This window comes from Mustelus asterias, unplaced genomic scaffold (assembly GCF_964213995.1).
Source record: "Mustelus asterias unplaced genomic scaffold, sMusAst1.hap1.1 HAP1_SCAFFOLD_1624, whole genome shotgun sequence".
In the NCBI taxonomy this organism is placed as follows: Eukaryota; Metazoa; Chordata; class Chondrichthyes; order Carcharhiniformes; family Triakidae; genus Mustelus; species Mustelus asterias.
Genome location: NW_027591569.1, coordinates 1 through 12500, shown reverse-complemented (window position 1 = coordinate 12500; position 12500 = coordinate 1). Strand labels below are relative to the sequence as shown.

The following is a 12500-nucleotide window of genomic DNA, read 5'->3' as shown; positions in this document are numbered from 1 at the left end:
GTCCAAAGATGTTTAGGTTGGGTGGATTGGCCATGCTAAATTGTCCCTTAGTGTCCAAAGGTGTGTAGGTTAGGGGGATTGGCCGTGCTAAATTGCCCCTTAGTGTCCAAAGATGTGTAGGTTAGGTGGATTGGCCATGCTAAATTGCCCCTTAGTGTCCAAAGATGTGCAGGTTTGGTGGATTGGCCATGCTAAATTGCCCCTTAGTGTCCAAAGATGTGTAGGTTAGGTGGATTGGCCATGCTAAATTGCCCCTTAGTGTCCAAAGATGTGCAGGTTAGGGGGATTGGCCGTGCTAAATTGCCCCTTAGTGTCCAAAGATGTGTAGGTTAGGTGGATTGGCCATGGTAAATTGCCCCTTAGTGTCCAAAGATGTGTAGGTTAGGTGGATTGGCCGTGCTAAATTGCCCCTTAGTGTACTGGAATGGGAGTGTGGCGACTGGGGGATTTTCACTGTAACTTCATTGCAGTGTTAATGTAAGCCTACTTGTGACACTGATACGTTTTCAAAGAAAGGTAGTTTGTGTTCTATGTGGCTGGCGGGAAGGAAGGGGTGGGTTTGACAGATCTGTTCCTGGCTGGGATTGAAGGCTGGATGGCAAGTCTTCATTGTTTAACTCTCTTTGGAGGGACAGCGCTGTGCTGTGCTCCTCCCCGCATAGAGAGGGAGTGACACAGAACCGTCCTGTGGCCTTCCGGATAATTAGGGAGATTATATCTGACTGTGACAGGGACTGGAATGACTGCTCATATCCCTGCGAACTAACACCCCCCCCCCCCCGCCCCCCCCGCCGCCCCCCAGCACTTCCCGCTGCTAATTAGCCCCCAGGGAGCAGACACTCCGCAGTTTACCTTAACAGAAATATGCTCCTTAAATTCACTGCAAAGTCATGTTCAGATCAACACACAGGTGGTCAAATCCTAATGGAACACAGCAAAGATTCTACATCCCAAACCCCTTCCCGTTCACTCCCATTGTACACAATCCCAATGGATCCAAACCCATTCCCATTCACTCCCATTGTACACAATCCCAATCCCCTTCCCATTCACTCCCATTGTACACAATCCCAATCCCAAACCCCTTCCCGTTCACTCCCATTGTACACAATCCCAATGGATCCAAACCCCTTCCCATTCACTCCTATTGTACACAATCCCAATGGACCCAAACCCCTTCCCATTCACTCCCATTGTACACAATCCCAATGGATCCAAACCCATTCCCATTCACTCCCATTGTACACAATCCCAATCCCCTTCCCATTCACGCCCATTGTACACAATCCCAATCCCAAACCCCTTCCCATTTACTCCCATTGTACACAATCCCAATGGACCCACACCCCTTCCCATTCACTCCCATTGTACACAATCCCAATCCCAAACCCCTTCCCGTTTATTCCCATTGTACACAATCCCAATGGATCCAAACCCCTTCCCATTCACTCCCATTGTACACAATCCCAATGGATCCAAACCCCTTCCCATTCACTCCCATTGTACACAATCCCAATCCCAAACCCCTTCCCATTCACTCCCATTGTACACAATCCCAATGGATCCAAACCCATTCCCATTCACTCCCATTGTACACAATCCCAATCCCAAACCCCTTCCCGTTCACTCCCATTGTAGACAATCCCAATGGATCCAAACCCTTTCCCATTCACTCCCATTGTACACAATCCCAATGGACCCAAACCCCTTCCCATTCACTCCCATTGTACACAATCCCAATGGACCCAAACCCTTCCCATTCACTCCCATTGTACACAATCCCAATCCCAAACCCCTTCCCATTCACTCCCATTGTACACAATCCCAAAGAACCCAAACCCCTTCCCATTCACTCCCATTGTACACAATCCCAATGGACCCAAACCCCTTCCCATTCACTCCCATTGTACACAATCCCAATCCCAAACCCCTTCCCATTCACTCCCATTGTACACAATCCCAATGGATCCAAACTCCTTCCCGTTCACTCCCATTGTACACAATCCCAATGAACACAAACCCCTTCCCATTCACTCCCATTGTACACAATCCCAATCCCCTTCCCATTCACTCCCATTGTACACAATCCCAATGGATCCAAACTCCTTCCCGTTCGCTCCCATTGTACACAATCCCAATGAACCCAAACCCCTTCCCATTCGCTCCCATTGTACACATTCCCAATGAACCCAAACCCCTTCCCATTCACTCCCATTGTACACAATCCCAAAGAACCCAAACCCCTTCCCATTCACTCCCATTGTACACAATCCCAATGGACCCAAACCCCTTCCCATTCACTCCCATTGTACACAATCCCAATGGACCCAAACCCCTTCCCATTCACTCCCATTGTACACAATCCCAATCCCAAACCCCTTCCCATTCACTCCCATTGTACACAATCCCAATACCAAACCCCTTCCCATTCACTCCCATTGTACACAATCCCAATACCAAACCCCTTCCCATTCACTCCCATTGTACACAATCCCAATCCCAAACCCCTTCCCATTCACTCCCATTGTACACAATCCCAATCCCAAACCCCTTCCCATTCACTCCCATTGTACACAATCCCTTACCCTGCTGACTAAGCAGTGACTGTACATTTACACAGTGATCCTTACCCTGCTGAATAAACAGTGACTCTGTACAGTTACACAGTGAGTGATCCTTACCCTGCTGAATACACAGTGAATCTGTACAGTTACACAGTGAGTGATCCTTACCCTGCTGAATAAACAGTGTCTCTGTACAGTTACACAGTGAGTGATCCTTACCCTGCTGAATACACAGTGAATCTGTACAGTTACACAGTGAGTGATCCTTACCCTGCTGAATAAACAGTGACTCTGTACAGTTACACAGTGAGTGATCCTTACCCTGCTGAATACACAATGACTGTGCAGTTACACAGTGAGTGATCTTTACCCTGCTGAATAACAGTGACTCTGTGCAGTTACAGTGAGTGATCCTTTCCCTGCTGAATAACAGTGACTCTGTACAGTTACTCAGTGAGTGATCCTTAACCTGCTGAATAAACAGTGACTCTGTACAGTTACACAGTGATCCTTACCCTGATGAATACACAGTGACTCTGTACAGTTACACAGTGAGTGATCCTTACCCTGATGAATACACAGTGACTCTGTACAGTTACACAGTGAGTGATCCTTACCCTGCTGAATACACAGTGACTCTGTGCAGTTACACAGTGAGTGATCCTTACCCTGCTGAATAACTGTGACTCTGTTAGAAGTCTCACAACACCAGGTTAAAGTCCAACAGGTTTATTTGGTTACACAGTGAGTGATCCTTACCCTGCTGAATAAACAGTGACTGTACAGTTACACAGTGAGTGATCCTTACCCTCTGAATAAACAGTGACTCTGTACAGTTACACAGTGATCCTTACCCTGCTGAATAAACAGTGACCCTGTACAGTTACACAGTGAGTGATCCTTACCCTCTGAATAAACAGTGACTCTGTACAGTTACACAGTGTGATCCTTACCCTGCTGAATAAACAGTGACTCTGTACAGTTACACAGTGTGTGATCCTTACCCTGCTGAATACACAGTGACTCTGTACAGTTACACAGTGACTAATCCTTACCCTGCTGAATAAACAGTGTCTCTGTACAGTTACACAGTGACTAATCCTTACCCTGCTGAATAAACAGTGACTCTGTACAGTTACACAGTGAGTGGTCCTTACCCTGCTGAATAAACAGTGACTCTGTACAGTTACACAGTGAGTGATCCTTACCCTGCTGAATAAACAGTGACTCTGTACAGTTACACAGTGTGTGACCCTTACCCTGCTGAATAAACAGTGACTCTGTACAGTTACACAGTGATCCTTACCCTGCTGAATACACAGTGACTCTGTACGGTTACACAGTGAGTGACCCTTACCCTGCTGAATAAACAGTGACTGTGCAGTTACACAGTGATTAGTCCTTACCCTGCTGAATAAACAGTGACTCTGTACAGTTACACAGTGATCCTTACCCTGCTGAATAAACAGTGACTCTGTGCAGTTACACAGTGAGTGATCCTTACCCTGCTGAATAACAGTGACTGTACAGTGACACAGTGAGTGATCCTTACCCTGCTGAATAACAGTGACTGTACAGTTATACAGTGAGTGACCCTTAGCCTGCTGAATACACAGTGACTCTGTGCAGTTACACAGTGATCCTTACCCTGCTGAATAAACAGTGACTCTGTACAGTTACACAGTGATCCTTACCCTGCTGAATAACAGTGACTGTGCAGTTACATAGTCTGTGATCCTTACCCTGCTGAATACACAGTGACTCTGTACAGTTACACAGTGAGTGATCCTTACCCTGCTGAATAACAGTGACTCTGTACAGTTACACAGTGATCCTTACCCTGCTGAATAAACAGTGACTCTGTGCAGTTACACAGTGAGTGATCCTTACCCTGCTGAATAACAGTGACTCTGTACAGTTACACAGTGATGCTTACCCTGATGAATAAACAGTGACTCTGTACAGTTACACAGTGAGTGATCCTTATCCTGCTGAATACACAGTGACTCTGTACAGTTACACAGTGAGTGATCCTTACCCTGCTGAATAAACAGTGACTCTGTACAGTTACACAGTGACTGATCCTTACCCTGCTGAATAACAGTGACTCTGTACAGTTACACAGTGTTCCTTACCCTGCTGAATAACAGTGACTCTGTACAGTTACACAGTGATCCTTACCCTGCTGAATAACAGTGACTCTGTACAGTTATACAGTGAGTGACCCTTAGCCTGCTGAATACACAGTGACTCTGTGCAGTTACATAGTGTGTGATCCTTACCCTGCTGAATAAGCAGTGACTCTGTACAGTTACACAGTGACTGATCCTTACCCTGCTGAATAAACAGTCACTCTGTACAGTTACACAGTGATCCTTACCCTGCTGAATAAACAGTCACTCTGTACAGTTACACAGTGATCCTTACCCTGATGAATACACAGTGACTCTGTACAGTTACACAGTGAGTGATCCTTACCCTGCTGAATAAACAGTGACTCTGTACAGTTACACAGTGAGTGATCCTTACCCTGCTGAATAACAGTGACTCTGTACAGTTACACAGTGAGTGATCCTTACCCTGCTGAATAACAGTGACTCTGTTCGAAGTCTCACAACACCAGGTTAAAGTCCAGCAGGTTTATTTGGTAGCAAATACCTTAAGCTTTCGGAGCTCTGCTCCTTCGTCAGATGGAGTGGAAATCTGCTCTCAAACAGTGCAAACAGACAGAATCAAGTTGCAGAATACTGATTAGAATGCGAATCCTACAGCCAGCCAGGTCTTAAATGTACAGACAATGTGGGTGGAGGGAACATTAAACACAGGTTAAAGAGATGTGTATTGTCTTCAGACAGAACAGCTAGTGAAATTCTGCAAGTCCAGGAGCCATCTGTGGGGGTTACTGATAGTGTGACATAGTGGAGCGGAGCGGAGCCCCGGAGCGGAGAAGCTACGGCATCTCCTCCGGAGCCTTCAACATGTCATTGATGAAGACGAACATCTCGCCAAGGCCATCCCCACACCCCCACTTCTTGCCTTCAAACAACCGCACAACCTCAAACAGACCATTGTCCGCAGCAAACTACCCAGCCTTCAGGAGAACAGTGACCACGACACCACACAACCCTGCCACAGCAACCTCTGCAAGACGTGCCGGATCATCAACACGGATGCCATCATCTCACGTGAGAACACCATCCACCAGGTACACGGTACCTACTCTTGCAACTCGGCCAACGTTGTCTACCTGATACGCTGCAGGAAAGGATGTCCCGAGGCACGGTACATTGGGGAAACCACGCAGACGCTGCGACAACGGATGAATGAACACCGCTCGACAATCACCAGGCAAGACTGTTCTCTTCCTGTTGGGGAACACTTCAGCAGTCACGGGCATTCAGCCTCGGATCTTCAGGTAAGCGTTCTCCAAGGCGGCCTTCACGACACACGACAGCGCAGAGTCGCTGAGCAGAAACTGATAGCCAAGTTTCGCACACATGAGGACGGCCTAAACAGGGATGTTGGATTTATGTCACATTATCAGTAACCCCCACAGCTTGCCTCCTGGGCTTGCAGAATTTCACTAGCTGTTCTGTCTGAAGACAATACACATCTCTTTAACCTGTGTTTAATGCTCCCTCCACTCACATTGTCTGTACATTTAAGACCTGGCTGGCTGTAGGGATTCGCATTCTAATTAGTATTCTGTAACTTGATTTCTGTGTCTCTGTGCCCTGTTTGAGAGCAGATTTCAACTCCATCTGACGAAGGAGCAGCGCTCCGAAAGCTAATGGTATTTGCTACCAAATAAACCTGTTGGACTTTAACCTGGTGTTGTGAGACTTCTTACTGTGTTTACCCCAGTCCAACGCCGGCATCTCCACATCTGTACAGTTACACAGTGATCCTTACCCTGCTGAATAAAGAGTGATTGTTATTTCAGGATGAGAGTTTCTTGTTGGCTGTGTGTTCTATTCAGCAGAGTAAGGGTTCCACAGTGGAACTGTGTTGAGTTCCTGTTTTATTCTGGATCGTGTGGGGTCAGCAGTGAGAGTGCTGATCGCAATTGGGAAGTGGTGTATGGATATATTTTGAGCTCACTTGCTTGTGAAATTCTCACTATTGGGAAATCTGTGCGGGACACTTTATACTTTCAAATTTACCGTAACGAACCCCTAAAAATGGAAGTGACGGAATAGTAACCCACCCCGCTCAGTGAGTATTGGAAACACTGTCTGGGAAGTCTTTCAAACCCTGTTTAACTGGAATCCCACACAATCCGACTGGGGTGGCACAGCGGGTTAGCACTGCTGCCTCAAGGCAAGAAGTCTCACAACACCAGGTTAAAGTCCAACAGGTTTATTTGGTAGGAAATACCATAACCTGGTGTTGTGAGACTTCTTACTGTGCTTACCCCAGTCCAACGCCGGCATCTCCACATCATGGCTACCATCGACGCCTCACAGCGCCAGAGTCTGCACCTTCTCCCCGTGTCTGCGTGGGTTTCCTCCGGGTGCTCCGGTTTCCTCCCACAGTCCAAAGACGTGCAGGTTAGATGCATAGGCCAGGCTAAATTCTCCCTCAGTGTTACCCGAACAGGCAATTTAGCATGGCCAATCCACCTAACCTACACATCTTTGGACACAAAGGGACAATTTAGCATGGCCAATCCACCTAACCTGCACATCTTTGGACACTAAGGGGCAATTTAGCACGGCCAATCCCCCTAACCTGCACATCTTTGGACACTAAGGGGCAATTTAGCATGGCCAATCCACCTAACCCGCACATCTTTGGACACTAAGGGGCAATTTAGCATAGCCAATCCACCTAACCCGCACATCTTTGGACACTAAGGGGCAATTTAGCACGGCCAATCCACCTAACCTACACATCTTTGGACACTAAGGGGCAATTTAGCACGGCCAATCCACCTAACCTACACATCTTTGGACACTAAGGGGCAATTTAGCGCAGCCAATCCACCTAACCTGCACATCTTTGGACACTAAGGGGCAATTTAGCACGGCCAATCCACCTAACCTACACATCTTTGGACACTAAGGGACAATTTAGCATGGCCAATCCACCTAACCTACACATCTTTGGACACTAAGGGGCAATTTAGCATAGCCAATCCACCTAACCCGCACATCTTTGGACACTAAGGGACAATTTAGCATGGCCAATCCACCTAACCTTCACATCTTTGGACACTAATGGACAATTTAGCATGGCCAATCCACCTAACCCGCACATCTTTGGACACTAAGGGACAATTTAGCATGGCCAATCCACCTAACCCGCACATCTTTGGACACTAAGGGACAATTTAGCATGGCCACTCCCCCTAACCTGCACATCTTTGGACACTAAGGGACAATTTAGCACGGCCAATCCACCTAACCTGCACATCTTTGGACACTAAGGGGCAATTTAGCATTGTCAATCCATCTTTGGAGTGTGGGAGGAAACCGGAGCACCCGGATGAAACCCACGCAGACACGGGGGAGAATGTGCAGACTCCGCACAGACAGTGACCCGAGCCGGGAATCGAACCCGGGTCCCTGGCGCTGTGAGGCAGCAGCGCCAACCCGCTGTGCCGCCGTGCCGGATTGAGGTGGGAGATGGAAATAGAAGGAGAGTGGGGCGAGGTGGGTGGTGATTCGAGCAGTTCTCCCCAGTGTCCTGGCCAACATTCCTCCCTCAGCGTACAACACCTGAAGGAAATTAACTTGGCCATTCCCGGATAGCTGTTAATGGGAGCTTCCTGCGCGCCAATTGACTACCTGTGACCGGTTAAAAGTTCCTGATTGGCTGATGAGGTTGATCGTATCAGATAATTTCACCCTCCGAGAGGGTGGTGAGTGTTTGATTTTCGTTAACCTTCCCCCGTCTCTGCCGCAGACTCTGAAGAAGAAAGGTTTCAATGGCTGTGACAGCCCGGAGCCTGACGTAGATGATGCAATTGAACAGAGCCCATTCGGGGAGGACAAGTACAGGAAGGTGAACGAGGACATCGATATCTTGTTCAAACGATACGGGGTGAGTAACCCAGAAAGGCCAGGCCGCACTGCCTTCGCCTAGCGCCTCAGCGTCGAACACAGGAACCGGGGAGGGGCATGGGGAGGAAAGGGTCACTGATTCCTCCTCGAGCCTGTTACACAGGAACAGGAGGAGGCCATTCAGCCCCTCGGGCAAGTTACACAGGAACCGGGGGAGGCCATTTGGCCCCTTAAGCCCTTTACAAAGAAGCATTAAGTCTGATATCCCACTCTCCCAAGTCCCATATCCCCCGAGCCCATATCCCCCTCCAATGTCCCATATCCGCTATCCCAGTCCCATATCCCCCCTCCTCAGTCCCATATCCCCCCCTCCCCAGTCCCATATCCCACCTCCACAGTCCCATGTCCCCTATACGAGTCCCAGATCCCCCTCCCAGTCCCATATCCCCCTCCCCAGTCCCATGTATCTCCTTCCACACTCCCATATATCTCCCCTATTCACATATCCCCTTCCACACTCCTTACCACCCTCCCACTCCCATATCCCACTGCCCCACTCCCATGTCCCCCACTCCCATATCCCACTGCCCCACTGCCCCACTCCCATGTCCCCCACTCCCATGTCCCCCACTCCCATGTCCCCCACTCCCATGTCCCCCACTCCCATGTCCCCCACTCCCATGTCCCCCACTCCCATGTCCCCACTCCCATATCCCTACTCCCATATCCCCCACTCCCATATCCCACTGCCCCACTCCCATTTCCCCTCCCCACTCCCATATCCCCCTCCCCACTCCCATATCCCCCTCCCCACTCCCATATCCCCCTCCCCACTCCCATCTCCCCCTTCCCACTCCCATATCCCCCTCCCCACTCCCATATCCCTCTCCCCACTCCCATATCCCCCACCCCACTCCCATCTCCCCCTTCCCACTCCCATATCCCCCTCCCCACTCCCATATCCCTCTCCCCACTCCCATATCCCCCACCCCACTCCCATCTCCCCCTTCCCACTCCCATATCCCCCTCCCCACTCCCATATCCCTCTCCCCACTCCCATATCCCTCTCCCCACTCCCATATCCCCCACCCCACTCCCATATCCCCCACCCCACTCCCATATCCCCCTCCCCCACTCCCATATCCCCCTCCCCCACTCCCATATCCCCACTACCATATCCCCCACTCCCATATCCCCCACTCCCATATCCCCCACTCCCATATCCCCCACTCCCATATACCCCACTCCCATACCCCCACTACCATACCCCCACTCCCATATCCCCCACTCCCATATCCCCCACTCCCATATCCCCCACTCCCATATCCCCCACTCCCATATCCCCCACTCCCATATCCCCCACTCCCATATCCCACTGCCCCACTCCCATGTCCCCCACTCCCATGTCCCCCACTCCCATGTCCCCCACTCCCATGTCCCCCACTCCCATGTCCCCCACTCCCATGTCCCCCACTCCCATATCCCCACTCCCATATCCCCACTCCCATATCCCTACTCCCATATCCCTCGCTCCCATATCCCCCACTCCCATATCCCCCGCTCCCATATCCCCCACTCCCATATCCCCCACTCCCATATACCACTGCCCCACTCCCATATCCCCCTCCCCACTCCCATATCCCCCTCCCCACTCCCATATCCCCCTCCCCACTCCCATATCCCCCTCCCCACTCCCATCTCCCCCTCCCCACTCCCATATCCCCCTCCCCACTCCCATATCCCTCTCCCCACTCCCATATCCCCCACCCCACTCCCATATCCACCTCCCCACTCCCATATCCCCCTTCCCACTCCCATATCCCCTTCCCCACTCCCATATCCCCCTCCCCCACTCCCGTATCCCCCTCCCCCACTCCTATATCCCCCTCCCCCACTTCCATATCCCCCTCCCCCACTCCCATATCCCCCTCCCCACTCCCATCTCCCCCTTCCCACTCCCATACCCCCCTCCCCACTCCCATATCCCCCTCCCCCACTCTCATATCCCCCTCCCCCACTATCATAACCCCCTCCCCCACTCCCATATCCCCCTCCCCCACTCCCATATCCCCCACTCCCATATCCCCCACTCCCATATCCCCCACTCCCATACCCCCACTCCCATACCCCCACTCCCATACCCCCCACTCCCATACCCCCCACTCCCATACCCCCCACTCCCATACCCCCCACTCCCATACCCCCCACTCCCATATCCCCCTGTCCCATATCCCCCACTCCCATATCCCCCACTCCCATATCCCCCTGCCCCACTCTCATATCCCCCTCCCCCACTCCCATATCCCCCTCCCCTGCTCCCATATCCCCCTCCACCTCCCCCTCCCACTCCACACCCCACTCCCATATCCCCCACTCCCATATCCCCCTGCCCCACTCCCGTATCCCCCACTCCCATATCCCCCTGCCCCACTCCCATGTCCTCCACTCCCATATCCCCCACTCCCATATCCCTCACTCCCATTCCCATATCCCCCACTCCCATTCCCATATCCCCCTCCCCCTCTCCCATACCCGCTGCATCCTTACACTGCAGAATGTTCCAAGTGTTTAGTGTAACGGCAGAGAGACGGCTTTATAATCAGACCCGTCTTTAACCCAGCCCCCCATTAGTTACAGGAATTTATATTTTAGTTAATTTACAGGGTGTGGGCCTCACTGGCCAGGCCCAGTATTCATTGCCCATCCCTAATTGCCCCTCGAGAAGGCAGTGGGTGAGCCCCCCATCTTGAACTGGGCCGTTCCGAAGGGGAGCCAGACTGACTGCGATCTGAATCAGTGTCACATCTCAGCCAAAAGCTTGGGGGAAGCGGTGTCCGAGTGGTATCATCGCGATTCTATTAATCCAGAAACTCAGCGAATGTCCTGGGGGACCCGGGTTCGAATCCCGCCGATGGTGGAATTTGAATTCAATAAAAAAATATCTGGAATTAAGAATCTACTGATGACCCATTGTGGGAAAAACCCATCTGGTTCCCTTCAGAGAAGGAAATCTGCCGTCCTTACCCCGGTCTGGCCTACATGTGACTCCAGAGCCACAGCAATGTGGTTGTCTCTCAACTCCAAGGGGCAACGAGGGATGGGCAATAAATGCTGGGCCCAGCCAGCGACGCCCATGTCCCAGGAATGAATAATAAGAATAATGTAAAGCAGAGGTTCCCTCCATGTCCATCTCCCCGGACTGTGGTCTGCAGTCTTTACTTGGGCTGAATCTCTCTCAGGCAAAACCCAAGGGAAATGTGCGGGGTTCCACGGCTCGGGCAGAGGAGAAAGCCTGAGCAAGGTACCCTGTCTGAGAGTCAGTGCCGACTCATAGGAACATAGAAGATAGGAGCTGGAGGAGGCCATTCGGCCCTTCGAGCCTGCTCCCGCCCATTCAACACCATCCTGGCTGATCCATAGAACCGTAGAAAATTACAGCTCAGAAACAGGCCTTTTGGCCCTTCTTGTCTGTGCCGAACCATTTTGTGCCTCGTCCCACTGACCTGCACTTGGACCATATCCCTCCACACCCCTCTCATCCATCAAACCGTCCAAGTTTTTCTTAAATGTTAAAAGTTTACCACTTAATCCGGCAGCTCATTCCACACTCCCACCACTCTCTGCGTGAAGAAGCCCCCCCCCTAATATTCCCCTTAAACTTTTCTCCTTTCACCCTTAACCCATGCCCTCTGTTTTTTTTTCTCCCCTAGCCTCAGCGGAAAAAGCCTGCTTGCATTCACTCTATCTATACCCGTCAAAATCTTATACACCTCTATCAAATCTCCCCTCAATCTTCTACGCTCCAGGGAATAAAGTCCCAACCTATTCAATCTCTCTCTGTAACTCAGCTTCTCAAGTCCCGGCAACATCCTTGTGAACCTTCTCTGCACTCTTTCAACCTTATTTACATCCTTCCTGTAACTAGGTGACC

General features: G+C 50.8%; 1 protein-coding gene across 1 annotated transcript in view; it reads left to right on the top strand.

The window, feature by feature from the left end:
- LOC144488514 (myocyte-specific enhancer factor 2D homolog) overlaps positions 1-8609 on the top strand; it is a gene marked incomplete at its 3' end in the record, with an annotated part of 71852 nt that extends 63243 nt beyond the window's left edge. Inside the window, exon 4 of the mRNA XM_078206561.1 lies at positions 8472-8609. Coding sequence (XP_078062687.1) covers positions 8472-8609 — 138 coding nt within the window. The remainder of the gene's footprint in view (positions 1-8471) is intronic.
- Between the last annotated feature and the right edge of the window lie 3891 nt (positions 8610-12500).